Below are 25622 nucleotides of genomic sequence, written 5' to 3' on the forward strand. Positions count from 1 at the left end.
AATAAAAACCCAAACAAACCAAATGCTTTCCTGTGCGTTCACACATGACATTTCATTATTAGTCTGCGATATGAATAGATTGCGATGGGCACGGTGCTGTGACTCATCGGTAAGTATTATCTGCTCTGCCAGCGGAGCAAGACGCAGCGATCCATATTAAATTATACATCCTGTTGTAGAGAACGCATCAAATATTAACATGAATCTTCGGCGCTGTTTGAGTCAATCCTCGCTGAAGACTCCGGCTCCTCAGGAGCAATTAAGAGTTTGTTCATGCATCCGTTCGTTCATTGATCGAATTCAGATTTGACGCGAGATCACGAGAGTTCAAGACTGAATTTAGAGCGGGAAAACATTAAAACGCACTTTACTTTAAAGCCTCACACAACAAATTGATGAAATACACACCAAGGAGAAGAAAATGTGTGGAGAGGAAACTGGTCATACTTAAGAGTCTGCAGAAGTGCTCTCAGAGAAGCTTGTGTAAAGATGAAGCCGTAGTCTTGAAGGTCAGGTCTGACTTTGAATGTTTAGGGGAAACCACTGATGTTGCAGGAAAATACAGAGGAGACGTTCACCTCCTCCCTCCTGCATTAGTCAGCAGCATCACACAACCCTCGTTTTAGCCTCTTTACTTTGGCTTCCAGCTGATTTTAGGGTTGATTTGAGGTCATTCAGTGTGCAAATAATAGAAGCATGACACATAGAAGTAAAAGCATCATAAGAAAACAGTAGAAAAACACAGATAAGTAATATCTAATTAAAGTGCAAGATTAAATGATTAATCTTTCAGAACACGTGATCTAACACCTGTGAAACCCTGTAGAGATTCACTACATCCAGGCATCCATTTATATTTCCAATCACTGATTCCTTCTTCATGTGAACGCTCTTGCAAAGCTGTTCATATTCATATTCCAGTGTCAGCTCAGACCTCGCTGTCAACAGCTTTCATCAGAGCGAGTTTCTTACTGGACAAACGGTCCCTGTGAAAACCGTTGACAACATGTTTATCCAGAGAAACGAGGACATTATTTCTTTTTTTAAAAAGTGAATTTTCAGTGTTGAGAGCATCACAAATGAAATCCCGTTCACCCCCATTGCACTGAGGTGGAGGCAGAAATCTAAGAGGCGGATATCTCATAACACGGACGATTTAAATGTGACTCGGAAAATATCTTTTTTTTTTTTTTTTTTTTTTTTTCCGTACTGTGGATGAACTGACCCTTTTTAATACATCATTTCGCTGCCTTGGCCGTCCTCTCCTTCCTTCAATGACTCACATCTTTTTAAATGAGGAGAGAAAGAAGAAGAAAAAAGAAGCGGCTAACTGATGTGCTCCTCTGCAAGACTCCCACATCCTCCTCCTCCTGACCCGCGCACTCAGCAGGAAGTCCACAGCAAACAGTTTGAAGTGTGCCCTCTGTGAACCAAAGGGGACTTTTGATCAGTCTGGTGCAAATTATACATCCACCCTGCCCAGCTGCCGCCGCCGCCGCCACCAGCAGCAGCAGCAGCAGCAGCAGCAGCACACACGTGTACACACACCGACTCACACTCACAAAGTAATCCCAGCAGCTGGACAGAGGCCAGTGGAGAAAGATGCTCAATATGTCCTGGACCTGGCATCCAAAGCTCACACACAGATACATACACACTCACAGCGGGGGGTGGGGGTGGGGGTGGGGTGGGAGGGGGGGGGTCTGTCAGGTCCATCCTCACAAGAAAAGAGCTCTTGTTGGGGATTTAGCAGACTTGTGAGGCAGGTTGAAGCCCAGAGAAGAGGAGCACCACTCAGACGAGGCGCTAGCTCTGATTCTCACTGTGCACAAAAGGTGGAGTAAAAAAGAAAAAAAGGAAATTGGCTCCTCTTCCTTCCCTCTTTTCACCTCTGCCTCCTGAAGTCCCTGAACATCTTCTCCTCTTCTCTTACAGTGTGATGTACGTGTTCGGCGGCTTCAACAGCCTGCTGCTCAGCGACGTCCTCATGTACACCTCGCCCAGCTGCTCGGCCTTCTCCAGCGAGTCGTCCTGCAGCCAGGCCTGGCCGGGGATCCACTGTGTCTGGAACAGCACCCAGGGGACGTGTCTGCCCTGGGAGGGCAACGCTGTTGGACCTGAACAGCAGCAGCTGACGGCCTCCTGTAACACAAGATCATGTAGGTGACTCCGCCGTCGCATTGCAATCCTGCGTTTGTGCGCGTCTGCCGTGTGAAACTAATCCAACAACAGGGCTGGTGTTGTTTTCACCTCGTGTCTGAGTGTGTGTGTCAGTGCTTTGACTGGTGTTTAAACGTCTGACTGAAGGACACGACGACATCACAGCTGTGCAAGATACAGGCATGAAACTTTACAGGTGTGTAGCTGAGATCAGAATGAAGGCCGAGCGCGAAGACGGGTGTGATCCGACGTGGAATTATGTAGTAAAAACCAGCGGGTATGTCGGCATGTTCAGGGGCGTCTCTCCACTTTTCGATTGCTTACTGTTTTCTCGTGGAGCGTCTGCAGAGCTGCAGAACTCATCTGCATTCACAGCACTGATGTCCGATGAGATACATGGAGTGACAGAAACAGCTTGTTTGTCACGGACTGCCGATGAAGTCTTGCACATCAAAAATCTGAAAATGGCAAAAAATAAATAAATAAATAAATAAATAATGCGTCACCAGGATGTGTGAGGTTTTGAGATGAAGAGAACGATCTAGATGCTGCCGTTTCTCTGCGTTAATTTATCAACAGGAATTATTATTATTAATAATCCCAGTTTTGATGGATGTGAAACCGATTTATTAAGAAGTAACTTCAAACGTTCTTTCATTCCTGCTCCTCAATTGTGAGGATTTTCTACCGGTAGACTGTGTGTGTGTCAGGTGTGTGTGTGTGTGTGTGTCAGGTGTGTCAGATAGGACAGGAGGAGGTAATCATCAGGGACAGTTCAGCCGGGTCTTTTCCGCTTCCTGCAGAGAATTCTCTTCTGTTTGCTATTTGTCACGAAAGAAAAAAAAAAAAAAAAGAAATCCTCAGTCGGACCAACGCGGCCCGTCTCATTTTCCGGTGCCGGCGTTTCTGTAGACGCCGGCAGATGGAAACTGCGCCCTGGAATATCTTTCAGGCACATTTGATACCAGCGAAGGCCCTCTGCTCTGCTGCTGTCTGGCAGTCACCCCCCCCCCACCTCCCAGAAGAAACCTCTTGTCCAGGAAGTGTGGTCTGATCAGAATGACTTAACACTGTCTGTAAGAAACAAAGAAGTAAATAAAATCCCCTGCACTTTTATTTCAGGGCAGCAATTCAAATTGTCACGAGGGAATTAAGATAGTTGAAGCAATAGATTTAACGTTCAGTAGTTAGTTCCACATTGTCCTGATGGTCAAACCGCTGAAAGGAACATAGATATTCATGTGATTTATTTATTTATTTAGAGGATAGAAAATTGTTTTTTGAACCACTTGTTTCTGGTAAATTACCTACTCTTAACAGTAACCCCCCATTTTTCTTCAATGGCCTCTTTCTATCATTCATAAATACAAGTTAAAAACCAAACGTGGACTCACCGGACGAGACATCTGGACACTGCGCAGTCTGGTTGATGAAATCATCCCCTCTGTCCATGTTATTACAAAACTGTGTATTTGTGAAAGTAATTATACGCCACGTTTTTCCACAAACTTTGCAGATGCCGATAACGAGAGGTGTGAACAGTACACGGACTGCTACAGCTGCACCGCCAACACCAACGGCTGCCAGTGGTGCGCCAGCCAGTGTGTGTCCCTGGGAAGCAACTGCACCTCCGCCGCAGTAAGAAACCTGACACTGCTAACCGCTAACCCTGCTAACCCTGCTAACCCTGCTAATCAACCCTGCTGAGAGGACATCACCACTAACCTCATATCCTTGATTTAGTTTATGAAAAGATTTCTCCCTCCTTTTAATGCCACAGAACTGTCCAATTGGTGGATCCTCATTTAGCCTCCAGATGTTTTATGATATAGATTTGCCATACAAGCAGAAGTGTAATTTTAACAGTTAATATCTGTAGTTTCCATAAAATATTCACAGGCACAGGCTGTTTAACGATGACTACCCCCCCACCCCCCACCCCCCACCTGACTCCTTCCTCGAATATTTTGAAGCCAAACACTAAAGCAAATTCCTCGTATGTGAAAAACCAACTTGGCAACAAAGCTAATTGTGGTTCTGGATTCTCGGACACTTGCTGGTTCCCCCCCAAGAGCACAACTCATCTAGCTTTGGCTGATTGTTGTTGTTTTGAATAAGATGCACAAGAGTTGCTTTCGCCTAATAAATTAGACATGTCACATTTGAATAACGATTAAATAAGGAACTGATGAAGCACGTTCTGAATCTGATTTATCAAACTGTGATTAAATCGCTGCTCAGTTGAGACGCTGTCAGACAGCTAACGTTTCTCCTCCAGCACATTTACCTGCACTTGACTCTAAAATATTAAATCAATAAGTGTCTGTTTCTCCGTCTGAAGTAATTAACCGCCGCCAAGGAGGTTCTGTTTTCACCCGTGTCTGTTTGTCAACCCAAAATATACTGAGCTGATTTGCACTGAACTTGGCGATGGGTCGTGGGCCAGAGAAGAAGCCATTACACTTTGGGAAAGAGCCGGAGCATTTACTATGAATTTGTATATTTCTCTCTGACGTCTGGTGTGTTGTTCGACATTGACCTTGGTGGAGGTCTGCGCTCTCTGAGTGCCCCTTCTGCTTCATAATCTAATACTTGACTTTCTATTCAAATGGCTGTGGCTTCATGAAGGGGAAAAAAAACAAAACAAACTTACACCCAACTCATAAACCCCAAATGACCTGCTTGATCCTCTTCACGAAATTCCATTGTGTTCGTAATAAAATAATGAAATCCTGTTTCGTTTTGCAGGAACCGTTGTCATTTATGGAGCATGAAATGTAATAATTTGGTATTTTGAGACCTAAGAGTTGAAGCCTGTTGTTCTCTGCTTTCCTCTCTCAGGGGGCAATAGGGGAGTACGATGTTTGCCCCAAGGACAACCCCTCGTACGTGTGCAACAAGAAAACCAGCTGCAAGAGCTGCGCCGTGGATCAGAACTGTCAGTGGGAACCTCGCAACCAGGAGTGCATCTCACTGCCAGGTAACTGGAGGTGTAGAGCGGAAATAAAACCTTTTTTTAAGTTTGAAAATTAGCACAACTTACTATATTTAGACAAACATTCACCGTGCACACAGACAGAGGAAACAACCTGGATGTTATTTTCATTTTTACGCACCAATTTAATTTCTGCGGTTTAGGGACGCATCGTCAATAAAAGAAGTGATCAGCTCATTTCTCTGTAATTTCTCTATAAACTTAATGCAAAGACACAGATTCTTGCTTTTACTGAAGGTGGATCACCAAAAAGAGAGATTCCAGTTCGCCGATTATCAACTAACCTGCCCACCTGTAGTCTCTGTAGTACCAGCTCCTCGTCTGTTCTCTCCGCTCCAGAAAACGTGTGTGGTGAAAGCTGGCACCTGGTGGGCAACTCCTGTCTGAAGTTCATCACGGCGAAGGACTCGTACGACAACGCCAAGCTGGCCTGCAGGAGCCACAACGCCGTGCTGGCCTCGCTCACCACGCAGAAGAAGGTGGACTTTGTCCTGAAGGAGCTGCAGATCATGAGCGTGGTGGTAAGACGGGCGAGGGCTTTGGTCCGGGGTTATCACTTACCTGATTAGATGAAACACTTTAGAGCTTTAGATAAATCAGGATGTTGTGCGGAGAGAGAATCTCCTTTGACAGAATCCAACAGGAAGTGACGCACTAACCAGAGAGAAAACAGCAAAGAAAACCATCAGATTTCTTGTTTCTTGTTCTTGGTTATGACCAGTTGTGCATCTTTTCAGGTTTTGATCTTGAATGTCTTTGCAGCAGCTTCTCTCTATTGAAGCGTCGTCTTTTTATCTGCAGGTGCGCTCTGGTCGGACTCTTTTTGTTCCGTAATTCTTGGACCAGTGAGCGTGAAACAAATCTCAGATTAACAGATACTTTCCTCGGAGCTCGGACGTCTCTTATTCGCTCCATTAGAGCAAACGCACAGAAATCTATCCCAACAATCCACCAACCACCTCAAGCCGCTGCTTTTTTTTTTTTTTAAATCAGATGCAGGTCACGTAGCCACAGATGTGCGTGAAGGATGAGGCACATGTGCAGCGTTATCAATCAGGCTTTGACATTTGCACATACGAACTAACACACGCAGTTTGCATCAAGTGTATTTGCTGAGAGCAGCAGCATTGCCTTTGAAGCTGCCTGCGTGGCCTCGTAGCTTTTCGTCCTGAACCCGTTAGCTTGTAATGCTAACGATCTAAAGCTAATATTTCACCACGTGCTTCAAAACCTACTTATGAATGAAATCCTCTCAGCTGCAGCGAGTCACAGCAGAGACACAAACATTCACTTGGACTTAGAGATGAACTGATTTAGATTTTTTTTTTTGGTGGTCAAAGGTCAAAGGTCACTGTGACCTCGCAAAACAAGTTTTTTGGCCATAACTCGCAAGTTTCTAAACTAATTATGACACAATTTACCACATATATCTAACGGGATAAAATAATGAAGTGATGACATTTTATATCCAAACAGTCAAAGCCCAACGTCACTGTGACATCATAATGTTCTGCAAAAATACGTATTATTCACCACTGTGACTCAGGAAGGAGATTGTGACCGTATTTCCTGCAAACAGCTGTGAGGTGGTGATTCTAGTTTTTCTAGTCTCTGAATCAAACGCCTCCATTGTTTAGGAATAACTGCTAGTTTCTGTTTTTTCTGTTTTGGTTTTGGACAAAACAGGAAATTTGAAGACCTCTCCCTGGTTTCTGTGGGAGGCATTCTTAAGGATGAGGTCAAATAATTCACTAAATGATTAATTGTTAATCAATTAATCAAGAAATTAAGCCAAAGAATCATAGATAAAGACAATAATTGTTAACTGCAGCTCTAAACTGTTGCCACTAAGAGTCCTGAAGCTAAAATAAGATTCACACCATCACATTTCCTGATTTAAAAAAGAGCTGTAGATGAGTGTCTCAGATTTTTCTGCTGTTGAGGGATTTTTTTTTTGGCCACATTATTGGTCTAATCACAGCTAAATCTGTCTAAATATTTTAGTGTGTGTCTACGCTTGAGTTCACTGAAGAGTATTATGTAATCCTAAATGTGTGGAAAGCACGGTGAGAGAGTGCAGCTCCAACGACCCGCTCTGCACTTAAATAAAACACGGTGTCATCTCCAGCTGCAGTCCTAGCCTTTCGTTTCCGCGCGGATCACCCAGCGGGTGCAAACACTGCCATCCCTCACTGAGGCCACCCATGCAAAAATGTAAGCCACTTATGATCCTACACATTGCCCCGGAGCCACCAAACGACATATGTAAATTTGAAGCTAAATCAGGAAAAAAAAAAAGAATCGCAAAGTGAAGCTGGAAAAGAGAATTTTTCCATCCATACTAATGTGAAAGTGTAGATTTCCCCCCCCCCCCCCGGTGGTCAGTTACAGGTAATCTGTGTGCAGGAGAATTAAAGCTGAGCAGCTCTGGAATAACACTGACTTTCAACCTGAACAGACACAGAGACCGACACACGCTTCAAGTCTCCCCGCCGCGTTACACCGACACTGTTGGTGCCGTTCAGCGGTTCCAGCTGTTTTTCCCCCCACACAGGATCAGTTAATCCAAGAAATGCAACCAAAACCCAATCAGGTTTGCGAGGGGGCGGAGCTCTGTGTGTTTGCTACTGCTGCAACAGCGCGGCCATCGATTAGAGACGGGATTGATAACAGAGTCGCTCAAGTCCATTGAGCTAAAGCTGCTTTTTTCTTACGGCGGCTCAGTCAGGCCGGTGAAGTTTATGTCGGTGCAGATGAAAGACGCCTCGGACTCGTTCTGTTTTTGATGCTCACATCTGTTTGGATGTTGTTCACAGCAGAGGCAACGCTGTGATTTCTGACCAACAGAGAAAAAAAAAATTGTTATTAAAATTGTGTTTTTTGACATTGATTTTCAAACAAGCGTCACATTCGTCTTTTAAGCCGTGGAGGAACTGACACTTCACCTCTTTTTAGTGAGCGTTTGAAGTGAACATCACCCGGTGATAAATGCTTTCTTTTTTTTTTTTATTATCTGATGGTTGAGGAGCTGATGTAGAGAAAAACCTGCAAAGAAAACTTGACAGAAAGAGTAGAAGAAGAAAGGTGGGGGGGGGGGGGGGCAATGTGTCAACAGACAATGTGTAAAAACCCTCGTTTTGACTTTGGGCCCTGTGTCTGTTTACAGTACAAGGCCACAGTGACGCCCTGGGTCGGGCTCCGGAAAATCAACGTGTCGTACTGGTGCTGGGAGGACATGTCGCCCTTCACCAACACCACCCTGCAGTGGCTGCCCGGGGAGCCCAGCGACGCCGGCTTCTGCGGCTACCTGGCCGAGCCGGCGTCCAGCGGACTGAAGGCGCAAACCTGCATCAACCCGGTGAACGGCAGCCTGTGTGAACGACCGGGTGGGTCCCCGGTGATGTGCTGATGTGAAGTGATCAAACGTCTAATCAAACTTAAATTCGTGTGTCTTTGGAGATGGTCACCGTTAAACTCCTGCTGTGAGTCGGTTGAGAGAAATGTGAGACTGCGCTTTGATCACTGACCAATCATAGCTCGCGGTCTTACATGACAGAGGAGAGCAGAGACATCCAGGATTAGAATCAGCATGCTCGTCTTTCTGTCCCTGTTCTTCCTCAATGACAAACTGTCGCTTCAAATTCTCATTTTTTTGTTCCGCACATCCTCTGACTCTCTGCTCGGGCGCATGACACCGAGTCGTCTGGTCCCAGCGTTAGTTAACCGTAGCTCCCAGTCCGGTTTAACTGCAGCATAAGTTCCTTTGTTAAGTTTAAGGAGCATGCCACTTTCAGTCGGGGACGCTCTAATGACGGTGATTCCAGTGTGTTTCTGGATCTTGACCTGCACTAGGCACTAAAACCTCAGGACATCTCGGCCTCTGCTGCCTCAGTTTTGACCGTTCAGTTTTAACGTGTCTCTTGCCGGTCACCAAACTTTATGGGAGCGCCTCCCTAAATTGTGGTAGTGCCCCTTTAACCGCAGATGTAACTGCTACCAGCTGCTTTCAAAATGGGAGCTGCAGAGCCGTCAGCGGTGGAAGAGGTAGAAGAGTAGATGGAGGCCGACGTGTTTTTAGGTTCATTCAATCTTCTGCTGATTTGCTTCAGATTTCTCACTGTTTGCCGTCGTCCAGCGGAGTTCAGCAGCCACTCCCACTGAGACATGCATGCTTAGAAAAAAAAAAGAAAAAATGTGTGCATTCAAACTTCTTAAGGGCCTTAAACACTGACCTGTTGAAAATGTTCCTCAGCCAACCACAGCGCCAAGCAGTGCCGGACGCCGTGTGCCATGCGAACCACCTGCAGCGAATGCACCAGCAGCAGCTCCGAGTGCATGTGGTGCAGCAACATGAAGCAGTGCGTCGACTCCAACGCCTACGTGGCCTCCTTCCCCTTCGGACAGTGCATGGAGTGGTACACCATGAACACCTGTCCACGTAAGATTGTTCTCATGTGTTTATTATTCCTTCTCCTGCAGGTTTGATTTCCAGTGTTTTCACAGTGTAAAACACACCACAGCTATAGACACAGTAAGGATATTCATTTGTTTCCAGTTTGTAGGACACTGCAGTTAAAGTCAAAAGAAGTTATTTAAAACCCGTGTGGAGAGACTGTTGATGGAGGCGGGACATTGCCCCTCTGCCATCACTAGTTTCAGCACATGTCAAAATAAACAGTAGAGGTGTTGGGTGTTAATTTCCTGTTGTAACGTTTCTACTTTTAAACCGAGACAGAATAACACGTCATCTACCTACATGAGATGATTTCCGGGGGGTTTTCCAGTTAAAACCCTGTTTGAAAAGCGTGGAACTTGTCAGTCTTTCGCCGTTTCAATTCTTCAGCTCCTCTTGGTCATACTTTATTTTACGGGGCCATAATTTTTCTGAATAATTATCTGATGAAGTTTCTCGGAGAGAAAATAAGTCATTTGGTGATAATTTCAGCTGCTGCTCCTAATGATTAATTCATCTCTGAGTCGGTGCAGCAGCAGGTCGACTTAATATAGAAGAAAGGGAAATTTGCCTACAGGAAAGCACATCTTTATATAATGTTAACGGACATGGAGTCCAATCATATATGAATAATGAATGAATGTTTACTTCTGTTGCAGTGGGGCTTTTCATTTAGAACAAAATGACAAAGTCGTTTTGAGGATTTTTTATAGTAAATTAAAGTCCAGTAGAAAGAAGCGTCACTCTCGTCTCGGATGACGGATTCTTCTTTGTGTCGTCATCAGTTGACGTGAGCGTCATTGAGCTCGTCATATATTTGCAGCCCTCGCATCGCCGTCTCCACAGTTGTCAAGCCGCTGATTATACATAAAACGTGTACTTTAAAAATGTGCACAAATCTCTCTCTGCATTCCTTCCGCCAGTTTACCGGCTCTTCTCCCGTTTGCTCCAAAACAAATCGCTGTAGCTGTCATTGGGGAAAAAAAACGTTGTGACTTGCAGCGTGCTATTTAAAGCTCCGGTTGAGTCGCAGCAACATGTAGATGGATATACATCGTGCAGCCGCCGCGCTCTCTCTCCGTCTGGATCCAGGAGCTGCAATCTGTGAAATGAGGGAAAAACTGTGGAGGAATGTAAAAGCGTAAAATCTGAAGTCGGCTCACGTAATGTTCCAGTTGCAGTTAATGTACTCAACCACTCAAGCATGTGCAGCGATCTTCATCAGACTTAAGAGGAGTCTAAAAGGCAACGTGGCTTCCTGGAGCAGAGCGTCTTTAAATATTTGTTTTTTTAACCTTCATTTAGTCGAGCACATTAAACCGTGGCCCCTCCAGTAGATGAGATGGGGATTAATAATAGTTCGGTTCTTGGATTTTTGTGCCGTGCAGAAGAGAACAGGTCAATTAAGTAGAAATTGTTGCTTACAGCCATAGGAAGAGAAACCCCTCGAGGGCTGAGAGTTAGGAATTAAAATATAGGCAAATTTCTATGTGGAGAAGCAGCGGCTCAGGAATGAGCTGATTTCACTGCTGAGCCTTGCGAAGGCGTTGTGGGAGTTATTAATTTAAAGTTTATAGAAAAGCTAGACTTGACTCTTTACTTACTTTTTCATAACAAACTCAACCCATCACTCGTCTGTGTTGTGTTTGTGCTGCAGCGGAGAACTGCTCTGGGTACAGAACATGCGGACAGTGTCTGGACCAGCCCGGCTGCGGCTGGTGCACCGACCCCAGTAACACGGGCAAAGGTCAGTGCATCGAGGGCTCGTACCGCGGGCCCTTCCAGACCTCGGTCCCGGCCCCGTCCACCCAGCCCGGTCTGCCCGCCAGCCCCCAGCCGGCCCTCAACGCCAGCATGTGCCCCAGTGAGGCCAAATACAACTGGTCCTTCATCCACTGCCCAGGTAGGAGAGGAACTGATTTATTTAATGATTTGTATAACTAATGTTTTTGCAACTGATTCTGGGCTTTTGAAAGAGATCAGGATTAACACCGTGTAAGAGATTAAAGGAGGCAGCATGGGATCCTGTTGCATTTTGGGAAGTGTAGTGTGTTTTTGGAGCTTAACCCACACTAGAGTCTTCCGTGTCAGTCGCTGAACTTACCTGCTGAAGAACTTTTAAACTGAATCCCATGCATGTTCTTGTCTGTTTGCAAAAATAATTGTCATTATTTAAAGTGGTGGTTTATTTTTGTTATTGTGCTCCCATGGAGATGGAGGACTCACAGGAGACAGATTTTTAAACGGCCTAAATCCGAGGTCAAAAACAAAACTCTAGAAAACACTGGATGTACAGGAGAAGGTGGAGAGAACACCAGAAATGATGAAAACAAAATCTCTTCCAAACACCCTCCTCCAATGTTTACCAGCAGTTTTCTGGCTAAAGCCCGAGCTGCTCAACAGTCACAGACATTACACTTCTACAGCTACACACTCTGCAGTGTATTTTCTTGTGATGAGTGAACCGAAAAATGAAACTACGACTGTCCAATAACCAAAATATCTGAAAAATGTTTGGCTGCATAGGGATCGTTTTATTCATTCACAATCATCTAAAATGAAGGGATGAACTTCCCATTGAAGTGCAGAGGCTGCTGGGACCAATCTCAGTTTGAACAGATCCTAGTGGTTTAATCTTGACAAACAAAACCTGGCAAACAAAGAGTATCAGTATTTGTCCCGAGGAAACTCACAAGCAGATCCTGCACATCACTTTCTTGTACTTTGCAAATGAACTTACATGTTCATGTATTTTCCTGTGTGTGTGTGTGTGTGTGTGCGAGATGCTCACGCAGTCGGTGCTTTGTTTACTCTTTTGGCAGCATGTCAGTGTAATGGTCACAGTCAGTGCGTCAACGAGAGTGTGTGCGAGAAGTGCGAGGACCTGACAACCGGCCGGCACTGCGAGAGCTGCATTTCCGGCTTCTACGGAGATCCGACCAACGGGGGCAGCTGCCAGCGTGAGTATCCGCGGGGCCGTTCAGCCCGGCGGTAAATCAACCGGTCAGGCTGTGTCGCGCGGCACGGCTTCATTTAACTTGTCAGTATTTTACAGTGCAGTTTTATGTCGGCCATTTTCCTGATTCCTGGCCGCACAGTAAAACATTCCCCCGGGATATTAAAGATTTACTCCGCTCTACAAGCTAATACTGACAGTCAGTCAATCGCACAACAAATCAATCGTCCGGTCCTTCCACAGCTTCATTTAGCCACCAGTGTGTTCCAACCTCGGTCCTGCAATTTTTGGAGTCCGTCTGGAATATATATTTACTTGGTTTTATATCAGTGACAGTCAATCAATAAACTGCTATTTCTGCATATCCTGTCAGTGTAATGCATTTGTTTTTACTGCCTCCTGGTTGTAAATCTAAGTGCATCAAAGTCCTGTGTTACTTCACAGCTAATCATGACATTCGTCTTCACATGGGTTTGACTCGAGAGGCTTTATCAGCGTGAGCACAGAGACGAAATCAATACCTCAGAAAAGGAGATAATGAACAAATAATCAAGATAACACATGTACATAAATTACCGTTTGTTGCTCCAGCAGCTGTTTCCCCATTGTTACACAGATTTCTACAGATTTCGCAGCTGCTGATGCCGGGGAGGCTCAGGCATTTAAAAAAAAAGAAAGATGAACGGCATTAACGCAAAGGATGAGAGATGTTAACAATCCGAGCAGGTGTGATAAAGCTGGACCTCAAGGTCTGAGTTGGAGCTCGTGGGAGATTCAGTGTTATAAAGTTCACGTCCGTGCACAGAACCGACTCTGAAGCCAAACTTAAATGTTGGCTGCTGGACTTTTGTTTCCTCCCTCGTCGTTCCCTCGGAGAATGAGACGGTTGCCTCAGTGTGACAGACAGGATGCGCTCTGACTTGTTTGTGCCCGTGCGGTGAGCAGCATTTCCGAGTGTATCTGGCCTTCCTGGAGTGTCTGGGTGCGGTTCTGAAAAGGACGACTCCTTTGAACCCCCCACCCCCTCCACCCCCCCCCCAGGGGGCATCAGCATCAAAGTAAAACGTCAGCAATGACAAACACACCTAGAGAAGGATGTCTGACCTGAACCCAAGCAGTTCTTTGTTATTGGATTTAAGAACTAGAACAAAGCACCACACTTGTGTGTAGCTGCTACCAGAACGCCTTCGGCCCAAACGGCGATAATTGACTTTGTATTATCGGATTGGTGGTTGGAAACGTCTTGAACGCTCTGGAGAGAGGAGCGGAGCTTTCAGGTGATCGCCATCTGATGTCGGGTCGCATCAGACAGTATATAAAGGCTGGACAGACATTTTATTATCCGGCTGCATCTCGGGGTGTTTATAAATCGGGTAAATTGCATTTGATTCACAGCGTAATAAAAATGTTGAATGATCGATTTAACAGTTTATGCTGAAAGCCATAAAGAGAAGTCGTGGCACCCTCCGTGTGATACAGTGTTTTCCATATTCTGCAGCAGCGTGTTTAGAATGACGGCAGCTTTTGCTTTTTCCATGTTTCACGTTTTCTGTTCAGCCTGCAAGTGTAACGGCCACGCCAGCATGTGCAACCCAAACAACGGCAAGTGCTTCTGCACCACCAAGGGCATCAAAGGAGACCGCTGCCACCTGTGAGTCTCATGACGCTCATCCACCCCTCCGTCCTCCTCCTGTCTCTCCTCCTGTCTCTCCTCCTGTCTCTCCTCCTGTCTCTCCTCCTGTCTCTGCTCTGTCTCTCCTCCTGTCTCTCCTCCTGTCTCTCCTCCTGTCTCTCCTCCTGTCTCTCCTCTGTCTCTCCTCCTGTCTCTCCTCCTGTCTCTCCTCCTGTCTCTCCTCCTGTCTCTCCTCTGTCTCTCCTCCTGTCTCTCCTCCTGTCTCTCCTCCTGTCTCTCCTCCTGTCTCTCCTCTGTCTCTCCTCCTGTCTCTCCTCCTGTCTCTCCTCCTGTCTCTCCTCCTGTCTCTGCTCTGTCTCTCCTCCTGTCTCTCCTCCTGTCTCTCCTCCTGTCTCTCCTCCTGTCTCTGCTCTGTCTCTCCTCCTGTCTCTCCTCCTGTCTCTCCTCCTGTCTCTGCTCTGTCTCTCCTCCTGTCTCTCCTCCTGTCTCTCCTCCTGTCTCTGCTCTGTCTCTCCTCCTGTCTCTCCTCCTGTCTCTCCTCCTGTCTCTCCTCCTGTCTCTGCTCTGTCTCTCCTCCTGTCTCTCCTCCTGTCTCTCCTCCTGTCTCTGCTCTGTCTCTCCTCCTGTCTCTCCTCCTGTCTCTCCTCCATCCTCCTCCCGTCTCTCCTCCTGTCTCTGCTCTGTCTCTCCTCCTGTCTCTCCTCCTGTCTCTCCTCCATCCTCCTCCTGTCTCTCCTCCTGTCTCTCCTCCTGTCTCTCCTCTGCACTCTTACATTTTCTTTCTCCACCTCTGCTCTGTCTTCACGTTTAAGAAAAACCTTGTAACTGTAGAATCTTAGTCTGCTACGATTACATTAGTCCGGGGGGAGTATTGCTTGAGTAGTGCTTGATATAAATCTGTATTTGCACATTTTCAAATGTCAAGAACATTTGTTTTTTTTAATGATGAAAATGTCGAACCACTGTCCACAGCCGTAGCTGCTTCCAAAACGTCTTCCAAAACTTGAGATGTGTGGCGAGCCTGCAGCGGAGTGGTTCGAGCAGGACATGGCTGTGTTAAAAATAACTTAAAAACACCATTATAAAGGAAAAACTTGACATATTATTTCACAGATGAATGGTCATCAGTAAAAAAAAAGAAGCCATTTTCTGTTTTAGTTTTTTCTGAGTGTGATGTGTCGGGAGGCAGAAAGTGTCGGTACGTGATGTTATCAGCTTCACCTTGTTCTTCCCCTGTTTTCTTTTCATTGTGATGCTCCTCTTGCTGATTGAAGGTCAAGAGCCGCATCACTTGTTGACGGCGTAGTTTTTCCTCAGCTCTCAGTGCGACGCCAGCGTTTCCTCCTGCTTTGTTTTCATCAGCAATTAAATCGTTCCCCGTTTCTCTCTTTGTTGCTTTCTTTCTGCCTCCCTCCACCATTTCTGTCCCATTTCCATCCATCTATCTCACATCTCTCTCTCTCTCTCTCTCTCTCTCTCTCTCTCACTCCCTCTCTTTCAGGTGTGAAGTCGAGAACCGTTACCAAGGCAACCCCCTCAAAGGAACATGCTACTGTAAGTGGAATTCCAATTACCACCTTCAGTGAGGGGAGGGGTTGGAAGGAAGCACTGTGAGGGCCCGACTCCTCTCCCATGTTCAGGTCAATGCCGAGACAGTTACATGGTCTCTTAAATCAAAGTAGGTCTCAAGTAGTTTGATGTTTAAAGAAATAACAGCCAGAGGAGAAACAGCTTCTTTAAAAAAAAATAAAAATAAAGAATCAGTCGCAGGTGGAAAGAATCGTCAGATGAAAGTGAGCCGCAGAAGAACGGGAAGCTTTTGAAGAACTGTTTTTTTTTTTTTTTTCGTGTTTTTTAAGGAAAGAGAAGGAGCTATAAATAACGATCGACCCCGTGGCGTCGACAAACTGTCACACAGACGGACTAACTGGGTCGACTTGTGTCGTCCAATGTGGTTTTCTAACCCTGTTTTCTGACTGTTGAACGGCTTCAGTCGCTGCCCGCCTGCACTGGGTTCAATATTATTAATATTTGTTATAATCGATTGTTAGAAAATGAATCAATGAGTTTTAAATATTGAATTATTCCAGCAGCTCAAATGTGATGATTTGCTGCTTTTATCATCAAAAATTCAGTGTCTTCTTCTAATCTTTAACCAAAACTAGAGGTGCAATGAATAGTCATTTAATTGATTAGTCACTCATCAGAATACCAAACATTCTTTGTGTTCAACTTGGTCTAATGAGAGGATTTTCTGCTTCTTCTTTGTTTTATATCATCAAAAATTCAGTGTCTTCTTCTAATCTGTAACGAAAACTAGAGCCGCAATGAATAGTCAATTAACAAAAAGTGAACTATTCGACTATTTTGTTAGTCTAATTCGTTAACTTGTCGGTAATTAACTCATGAATTAGTTCAGATCGCTTCTGGAGCAGAAATAACGTCCTCTGTGTCCTCTGCTTTCTTTAGTTTTTATAGTTTTGTAAATTGAATTTGTTTCGGTTTTGAACCGTCGGCGGCAGATCTTATTTCCCTGCATTGATTTTTAACATGAGCATGAGAAGGCAGCGCGACATGTTGGAATAGTGGCGCCAGTGTGACCAGTAAGTGACAAAGTAAATGAGTTTTCCTGTGCAGGTCAATAAAGACCACGGGAAGAGAATGAAAAATTGATTTTCTAAACTTTCCAGATCATGAGAGGTGGAGAAAGTGGACAGTTGTGTGACGATGTTTGGTCCACTTCTAGTACACGTGTGTGACTTCCTGTTTGTAAACTTCCTCATATAGTTCATATGTTGTTGTGGTACCGAGATCTCAGCTGTAGATTAATACCGGCTGGTGCGGAGCAATATAACCCAGCCTCCGACTCGACCTTCATCACAGAGCACACACTAAAAATCTTCTGGTCCGTCCGAGGAAGTCAATAAAAATTTAGAGATATAAAGAGAATGGGGAATCTGGACAATTTCCTGCCCCGAGCGCCGTCTGAAAACAGGCTCTTGTGTGACTTTCAAACCAGACTGATGGGAGTTTTTTTTTTTTCTTCTTCTTCTTCTTCTTCTTCTTCTTCTTCTTCTTCTTCTCCTCCTCCTCCTTTTGTAATCCCCTCCACGCTCTCCCACACCTCCGGCTCGATCACTTCAAACAGACACGCTCCTCATCGACTACCAGTTCACCTTCAGCCTGTCACAGGAGGACGACCGCTACTACACCGCCATCAACTTCGTGGCCACACCTGAGGAGGTACGACTCTGACAGTGAACGCCCCGCCGTCACAGCATCTGTCTCTTGTGTTAGGATTAAAGACTGTGAAGTCGGCACCAGACGACGACGATGATGATGATGATGATGATTATGTTTTTTATTTTTCGCCCCCTTCGGTTATTGTCAGTAAATAGTATTTTTCATGAGACACTTTTCCAGTTCTGATTTCTTTATCAGTTCAGCAGTGGAAAATAACAGTAATTTATACGATGCAATGGGATTTTCTTGGGTTTATTTAGTTTAACAAGTGATGAAGCCATAAAGGAACATTTGTATTCTGCAGTTTATCTGGGAAATCTTTTTCACTGGACAGAGACAAACACACTACGACTACATGCACACGAGTTCTGCATTTAAACTGTTAGAAGTGGCATTTAGAAGTTTATAATGTTTTTAGTACATTGTTTTAAAAATCTTCAAAAGTAATTAAAGAGTTCAAAGAAAATAAAAGCATCCACCATGATACTGTGGTTACTTCCCCTGTAGGCTCCGTTTGCAACCCAGTTAGCAGCAGAGAAACAGGATAACAACAAACTATTTAACAGTGTTATTTCATTACAGTGTCTTTATTATGTTCTGAAAATCCCATTGAGGCTGAGATCTCCTTCTCAAAGGAGAAGAAGAACTGAGCACATTAAAAAAAGAGTGAACTAAATACTCGGAAATATTACAACATGTCAAACTACCGAGGTGCAAGAATGAATAATGAGACTTAAAGAAAACCAAATGAAAGTTTTAAAATAAACAGGTACTACTCAGGTAACTTATTATCAACCATATCTAACACATACTGGCTTGACAGCTCCCTCGGTAAGTCAGTCTGCTCCTGACGAGCACACGCTACGACATCACAGTGAAGTGTGATGTCGTAGCGTGAAGTACACTCATCACACTCGCACAGATGTTTCCCCGGAACACAAAAGGCTCGTGCGGTCCCGGTTACCCGGCTGCAGCATCTGGAGCTGAAACTGAAACGTGTGATTAGATGGTATTTTCCTATAGTTCCTACATGTCCTGATGACATTTTTTTTATTATTATCTCTTTTCTGTTGTTTGATAAACAAACAGTGGAAAATCTCTTTCCCAAAGTTTCCTTATGTCATTTCAAAATGTTTAAATTTACATCTTTGATTATATATGTACAAATATTCATAATGGAGCCTCTTCAACTCTTCGTCGCCACTAAAGTTATTTGTGTTTGAGCGGCTAATCAATTATTAATAAACTCCTTTTGATCAGCCAGTAAACATTAATTAGGTCTTAATTTACGCCTGATATCACGTTACAGCTGTACTAACAGTATTTTAATACGTACCATTTCCATTGCTGATTCTAGTCCGAATGTTTGTTTAGCTAATTGAGCTTTGTGTTAGCCGTGTAAATGATCTCCAGTGTGAAATACAATAAGCGTTTGTGCAGCTGCGAACTGAGCGGAGCGGCCTGTCGACCTGTTTTCTCTTCAACACTCTCCTCCTTCACTCAAATCCTGCTCCGATGTTTAGAAGTAGAATAAGATGATGACACCGGTGCTGCTAATACTGATGATGATGATGATGATGATAATGACGACATCTTCTCTGTGTCTCCCTCCTCAGCCAAACCGGGATCTGGACATGTTCATAAACGCCTCCAAGAACTTCAACCTGAACATCACCTGGGCCACGAGCTTCACCGGTAGGTCCCAACAAAAACACTCGCAGGCCTGAAGCAATTAGTCGATTACAGATAATTGATCGCATTCTTTATCATATCTTCCACAAAATCCACTTGCAACAATTTACCGAAAAAATAATCAAGAAATGTGAAGTGATATGATTGATTTAGTTGTAGATGAACACATAAAGTGACAGCTGTCACTCATCAGGCGTCGGCCTTTTCTAAAGTTTAGCAGAGTGAGGAACAGTCGGGTCCCGTTAGGAGCGAGGATGTAACAGCCTGCTAATATTTAATATTTTTATAGATTCTTCTAGACGTGACACGTTTACAAAAATCTAAAATGAAATAAATACAAATGATATAAAAATGATTTTATCGCAAAAACTCAAAACCTCATTAATTCTCCTCATGTAATTTAATTACTGAGAAATCAGTCTGGTTTCCTAAAATGAGGTAATTATAAAGAGAGTTCATCTCGTACAGAGGAAAAGAAAGTTACAATTAAAAGCTGATGTTTTATTGTTAATGTTCATCTAAACCAGTGGATGGTGTTTAATGTCTCTCTGCTTTACTTCTTCCATCTGTCTGTCTCTACCTTCATCTTACTCGTATTTTGTCCTTCATCCCGTTCGCTCTCCTCCCTCTCCATCTCTGTATCGCTGTCCTCTTATTTTCCGTTGTCGGTTCCCGTCTCTCCACGTCCGTCCCTCTGTCTTTGTGTCATCCAGCAGGAACCCAGACCGGGGAGGAGATCCCCATCGTCTCCCGGAGCAACATCAAGGAGTTCAAAGACAGCTTCTCCAACGAGAACTTTGATTTCCGCAACAACCCCAACATAACGTTCTTTGTCTACGTCAGCAACTTTACGTGGCCCATTAAGATTCAAGTAAGCTTCAGTTCAGTTGTAAAAAAATACAAGTGGTTCTTTTGGAAATAAAGTAAGATGTAGTTCGCGCTGCCGTAGAACAAGGTGTTGTCGTTTGCGACGCAGCACGAGATGTCGGTGGCACATATAACTGCATGACAGCCGCTGACTCTGAACTTATGATCATTACCGCTCAGTATTCATAATAAACAGCTTAATGAATGTTGTACATTAGTAGTCTGCGTCCGAAGCTGCACGATGAGCTTCAGCATTGTTCAGTCGGCTTCACCGCTGCAGCCTTCGTAAAGCGTCGGATAAATCTGGCCAAATTAAACTCTTGACAGACAGAATGACACATTCAGCTGTGGCATCATGGGATCAGCATCCATTTGCTGGTTTGTTGAATACAGGAAGAAAGCGGACTGGTCACTTGAAATCTATGAAAGAGAGGCTTTGTGCTTTGACGGTATGGGTCTGTAGAAACGATGGAGAGTTAGGGAATGACATGTGACAGACAGGGTGAGTTGAAAGGATTCGTTAGGCGAACAAAATGTGGGAGAAATTGCACTAAAACAAAAGTTTGCTGTGATTATAACAGATTTGTTTTGCACTGTTTGGGTCTACTAACCTGGAAATGTACCCAGTGCAGCTCTAAAGCCCCGTCATGCTGCTTCTTTAAGTAACACATGTAAAGGTTTAAAGTGCAACATAACTTGATTAACAGCATGATATGTGAGAAATGACCGATGTAGTCGAGTAGAACTGAAATGGGGCCAAACTGTCCTGAATATTCACTGCTGCTGCTCGGAGTCAATGTCATGTTTGCATGCATGCTCACATGTAAGATTATTACAAGCGACTGTAGAAGCGCAACTTGTGCTGAAAATGTTTGTATTCATGCACTCTGAATAAAAGCATCTACAAAATGGCATGTCAGGTCTCCTAATATGCTTTGATGTGCAGAATTGTCTCATATTCAGTTTTGTACGTATGTGTGCTTACACATACACCCCAGCTCCACACATATTTTTGCATCAAAGTTCAGCAAAAACTGTGGTCAGTTTTCTCCGTGACTGGTCAGTCTCATTCACGCTCGGCCACTTTTCTACTCTACAAACCAAAAAAGAAAAGTTGGCTGGTAAAATGGCTAAATGTAAAAGTTGGCAGTCACCAGTAAAATGTGGTCAGTGGGGGGAAAAAAAAAAGTTTCCTGTACCTTAGTGTGCACAAGCATTTCCCCAGTGTTGATGTGGCTCCTTGGCAGTAGTAGTGAATAGGGCTCTGTATCTGCTCGCCCCGGTTGCGTTGAGTTGTGCGTGTTTGTGCAGCCGAGCTACAATCGCCGCTGCACCCGGTGAACCGCTGCCGTGTGGACAGGGGAGAGGAAACCGTCCCTCGGCGGCGCTCCCGCTGCACACGCTGACAGCAGCGTTGTGCTCACATAATGAATCAGTGTGTGGAGCATGTGTTTTGCTGCAGCTCTAGAGTCAACTTGTTTCAGTCAGTGGATTCACTGTGTTGGATTTTTCTTCAAAGTAAAAGATGTAGAAACTCTTACATATGTAAAAACAGATCATATACCAGATCATTAGTCATATTCATGCTTCTTTACTGTTTATATCATAGCTGTGGAAGATGCATTTACATGTATTCATTTGATAAACAGTTAAGTCCAAAGTGACATAAGCAACCAACAAATACTTGTTTCTAATTGGCTGGTTGCCTCTAAAAGTGACAGTGAACTTGATTCGACATCTCTTTAAAACATTTTCGTCAGAAGTGGAAATCTGTTGAAGGTAGAATTCATTGCAGAGCTGTTTTTGTTAGACTGCGTCAGATAGTACATTGCAGCAAGTGTTGCTGTGTCAATATATGCTGTATATACATGTATTACCACTGGGGGGAGGGAGGGGGGGGGTCTTAAGGTTTTAGAGAGAGGCGCTTTAAACTCAAAACAAACAAACTTTAAACATTATATATGGGATATAAGTTATGGAAATAAAGGCAGTTTGAGTCGATTTGAAGGGGCAGAAAAATAGGATTTAAAAAAAATAATTTTTTTTACAATCTTTGATGAATTTGTTATTTTAGACTTTCTACTTACACCCACTAGTGCAGCACGAGGTCGGCACTGAACATGCAGGATTTTATGCAGGAATTTCAAGTGGCAGTTTCATGGGATCTTAACAACAAAAAAGAAAACAGATGCAGCGTTACATGCAGTTTGTCTTTTTGCTTGTGACTTGCTGCCATGGTATAAGCATGGTAATACAGTGTCCCTATAGATTATAATGGTCTGTGTATCAGGACAAGGACGCGTCTCTTGGTACCTGGTGTCGACATATTTAAGTCGTTTTAAGTAGGTCTGACTAAAAATAACTAACATTAGATATGTTGACATTTGATGTGACTAAGCTGCATCACTGCCGGCGCTTCAGTGGTGGACTAGAATATCAAAAAACCCCATATAGGTGTGTTCATACATGCTTACACATGTAGCTGTCAATAAAACCCCTCAATGGCTTTCAGGGTTTTCATCATACGTGCACATGCATAGTTAGTGTGTGGCTGTTTCTGCAGCTCGATAAGGGATAGAGAATAAACTCGGCATCAACACTAAGTGTGATGCAGAAAATGAATGCAGCGCCGGGATTGGCTGGCACTGGTTTGGGAGTGCGAGTGCACTCTGGGGCCTGGCTTTTTGTGTGCGCTCTGTGCAGCCTGCCCGCCTTCGTGCCTCCCCGATCCGTTGTGGAAGTGATTTGACTGGTCGCCCTGTGCAAGCTCCTTCCCCCCTACCCTCCTCCTAAAAAGGGGAGAAAAAACCCTGCCTCCATCTTCCATATCCTGCCTTGTGAAGGCTCTTAGTTTTTCTCAGCTTCAGGACCCCAGCTGCTGCCAGCCTGCCTCAGGAGATCACCAGCGCAGCAGAACTGAGCTGAGTTGAGGGGAGCCTGCCCCTCTCAGCTTCCTCTGGTCCAACTCACCTTCTGCACTGCTGGGGGAGGGGGGGCGGGGGGCGGTGGGGGGGGAGATCATGTAGAAGATCACCCCTGATACTAAAGCACGCAGGTCTGCTAGCGTGTCATTTTTCCTCCTCGCACTCATGGAGCTTTACCTTCGTCAGCGAGGTAACATTTTCCACTTGTTTTTTTTTTCTTTCTTTTCCTGCCACAGCTCCTCGTCTCAGAATCATATTTTTATTTTTTTTTTTTTACCATTTGCTCTTAATAACATCCCTTCATTTTTCTTCATTTTCTTTTCTCTAACTCTGCCAGCCTTCACTGGTCCACAGCAGTGTGGCATTGGGATGTGAGTGTGTGTATGTAATCGTAGGCGGTTGGTCCTCCAGTGTTGGCAGGCAGAGATCGGAGTGGTGGAAAAACGGCTCATAAGCAGCCGAGAAAGAGCAAGGGCAAAGTGGAATGTTAAGTTGAAACACATGCTGCATTCAGAGTGGGCTGTGTGCAAGCTTAGTCTCTCTCTCTCTCTCTCTCTCTCTCTCTCTCTGCTACTGTATACAGAGCTCTCTCTCTCTTTCTCATGCTCGCTCTGCAGCACACCACCTCGAGGCTGCTTCTGTTTGCTTTCACGTGGTCGGATGTAGCGTTAGAACAGCGTGCACTCCGAATTTGTTTTTTTTTCCCATTTGCATTCACTCCACTTGTTGAATTCACACAATTCCCAATCTGTTGCATTAAATTAACAGTATATTTTATTATTTTTTTCTACCCTTAAAACTGAACAGTCTTGGAATATGTGGCAGTTTCCCACCTAATGTGTCAGATCAAATGTGCAGAACTTCTGAAAAGCACAGATGTTGGATTTCAGGGAAGAAAAAAAAATGCTTCCATATTTCCATATAATGAAATGAAATCTTTTACAATGGTCAAAGTGAATTCTGTGATGACTATATCACAGTCAAGCAGGTCGGATCATCAAAGCAAAATCTATTGCACTGAGATTAGTCAGCAAGGAGTTCTCCCCGCGCTTTTCTTAATTTATTTTTTTCTGTCTTGATGAAGAATAGATCTGAATTTAATGATGTTTGTAATGAAACGCAAATCCCAGACTAATTACATTAAAGAGCTGTGATCTCCCGTTCCGTGCCTTCATGAACATGTCATGATATAGTAGAGATTAGAAACAGGCTGCAATTTAATACCCCCGCTGTGGAGTCTCAGCAGCTGTAGCTATCAGCTGGCTGGGCCGCTCTGTGTATCTGGACTTGTGTAGTGTTTATCTGGGGCCATGCATGGCTGCCTGATGGGTGCGTCTTGATACTGATCACAGAGAGAGGGCAGGAAGCGGAAACACAGCGGTTCTGCCAGCTTGCAACACTGGCGCGTACAGCCCCAAAGTCACCCAGCTGCTTAGTAGTCGAGCAGTAAATTGAATTTTGTGCCAACAAAATAGAAAATAAATACAAAGCATAGTAAAAAATATAGAAAATATAAAGTGTTTTTGTGCATTTTTAATCTAAAAAAACAAAGAAAATATGTTCAAAATAGTATAAACAAATATATGTATTAATAGATGTAAAATGAAAGATTGAGATACGTGTGAAATTCAATCAGCTACTCAAGCAAAGTTACATTTATGATAATTATATATTAACTAGACGAAGAGTTTACAGCGAGCTCTGACAGCACCGCCTCCGGCTAAATACAATATCAGTATGCTAACACGCTCACAATGACAATGCTAACACACGTTTTATCTTAGTGCCGTGTGTTAGCATGCTAACATTTGCTAATTAGCAGCTGATGACGATATCATTACTTGTGCAGGCGTTTGGTCGTAAACCAAAGTATTGGAGAAAAGTGAAATTTGTGACATGACGATGACACTGGATGAACTGATTATTGTAATTCTTTCTGAAGGAGCCACAAATGTCGGCATCAAATTTCTTTGCCAATCCGATTAAATGTGAATGTTCAAGATTTGACTCATCCGACCTACGCTCTGTGAGACGACTCAGTCTGGATCGAAATAGTGCACGGACAGACAAATGATAGTGTTACCATGATAATATATCACCATCCATAGCGCCACACCACTAGCATTGCTAAAAAAAATATGCAGAAACTATTACAAAAGTAAAATATAGTTTCATTAAACCTCTAAAGAATGGCAGATTATCGCGTTTGGCTGGTGGCTTCACCGGTTTCCCTCCATTATTACTATTACATTTAAGAAATAATGTTCTGTGAAGCAGCTGGCACATCCACCCTCATGGATGTAAGTAGCTCTCACACACATATTCCAGCTCCACCACATTTAAAATTCAGTTTCCCTCTGTCCTCTCCTTTGTCGTTGGGAACCTGTTGAGCAGCCCTCCGCTCGCACTGATAAAGACACTTTCCTTCAAAACTGCCAATGTACTACAAGCGGCTGTCAGAAGGCATTAAAGGCAGAATATTTCCGGTCTTAATGCCCGGCGGCAGGATGACAGGCCCTGCTGTGAGATCCTTCGCAGCCCCTAAAGAGTCACCCTCTGCTGGGCACATAACGAGAGCGCCACCCGGGCCTCCCGCCATCAGCCTGACTCTCGGTGACAAAGCACCGCACATGGCTGACACTTGCGATTAGCCGCTACAATAACTGTTATCGCACATCTTCTCTGCGACTTGGCCTGCA

General features: G+C 44.3%; 1 protein-coding gene across 2 annotated transcripts in view; it reads left to right on the forward strand.

The window, feature by feature from the left end:
• Positions 1-25622, forward strand: part of atrn (attractin) — a 116648-nt gene that overhangs the window by 33799 nt on the left and 57227 nt on the right. Inside the window, exons 12-24 of one of the 2 annotated variants that reach the window (XM_022750467.1) lie at positions 1936-2159; positions 3677-3798; positions 5002-5140; positions 5495-5676; positions 8322-8541; positions 9408-9593; positions 11266-11511; positions 12431-12568; positions 14122-14215; positions 15699-15751; positions 17346-17440; positions 19057-19135; positions 19846-20003. In XM_022750467.1, the coding sequence (XP_022606188.1) occupies positions 1936-2159; positions 3677-3798; positions 5002-5140; positions 5495-5676; positions 8322-8541; positions 9408-9593; positions 11266-11511; positions 12431-12568; positions 14122-14215; positions 15699-15751; positions 17346-17440; positions 19057-19135; positions 19846-20003 (1936 nt within the window). The remainder of the gene's footprint in view (positions 1-1935; positions 2160-3676; positions 3799-5001; positions 5141-5494; positions 5677-8321; positions 8542-9407; positions 9594-11265; positions 11512-12430; positions 12569-14121; positions 14216-15698; positions 15752-17345; positions 17441-19056; positions 19136-19845; positions 20004-25622) is intronic. The other variant, XR_002665270.1, reaches the window with a different exon arrangement.

This window comes from Seriola dumerili, unplaced genomic scaffold, assembly GCF_002260705.1.
Source record: "Seriola dumerili isolate Sdu_G_001 unplaced genomic scaffold, Sdu_1.0 BDQW01000149.1, whole genome shotgun sequence".
Lineage (NCBI taxonomy): Eukaryota > Metazoa > Chordata > Actinopteri > Carangiformes > Carangidae > Seriola > Seriola dumerili.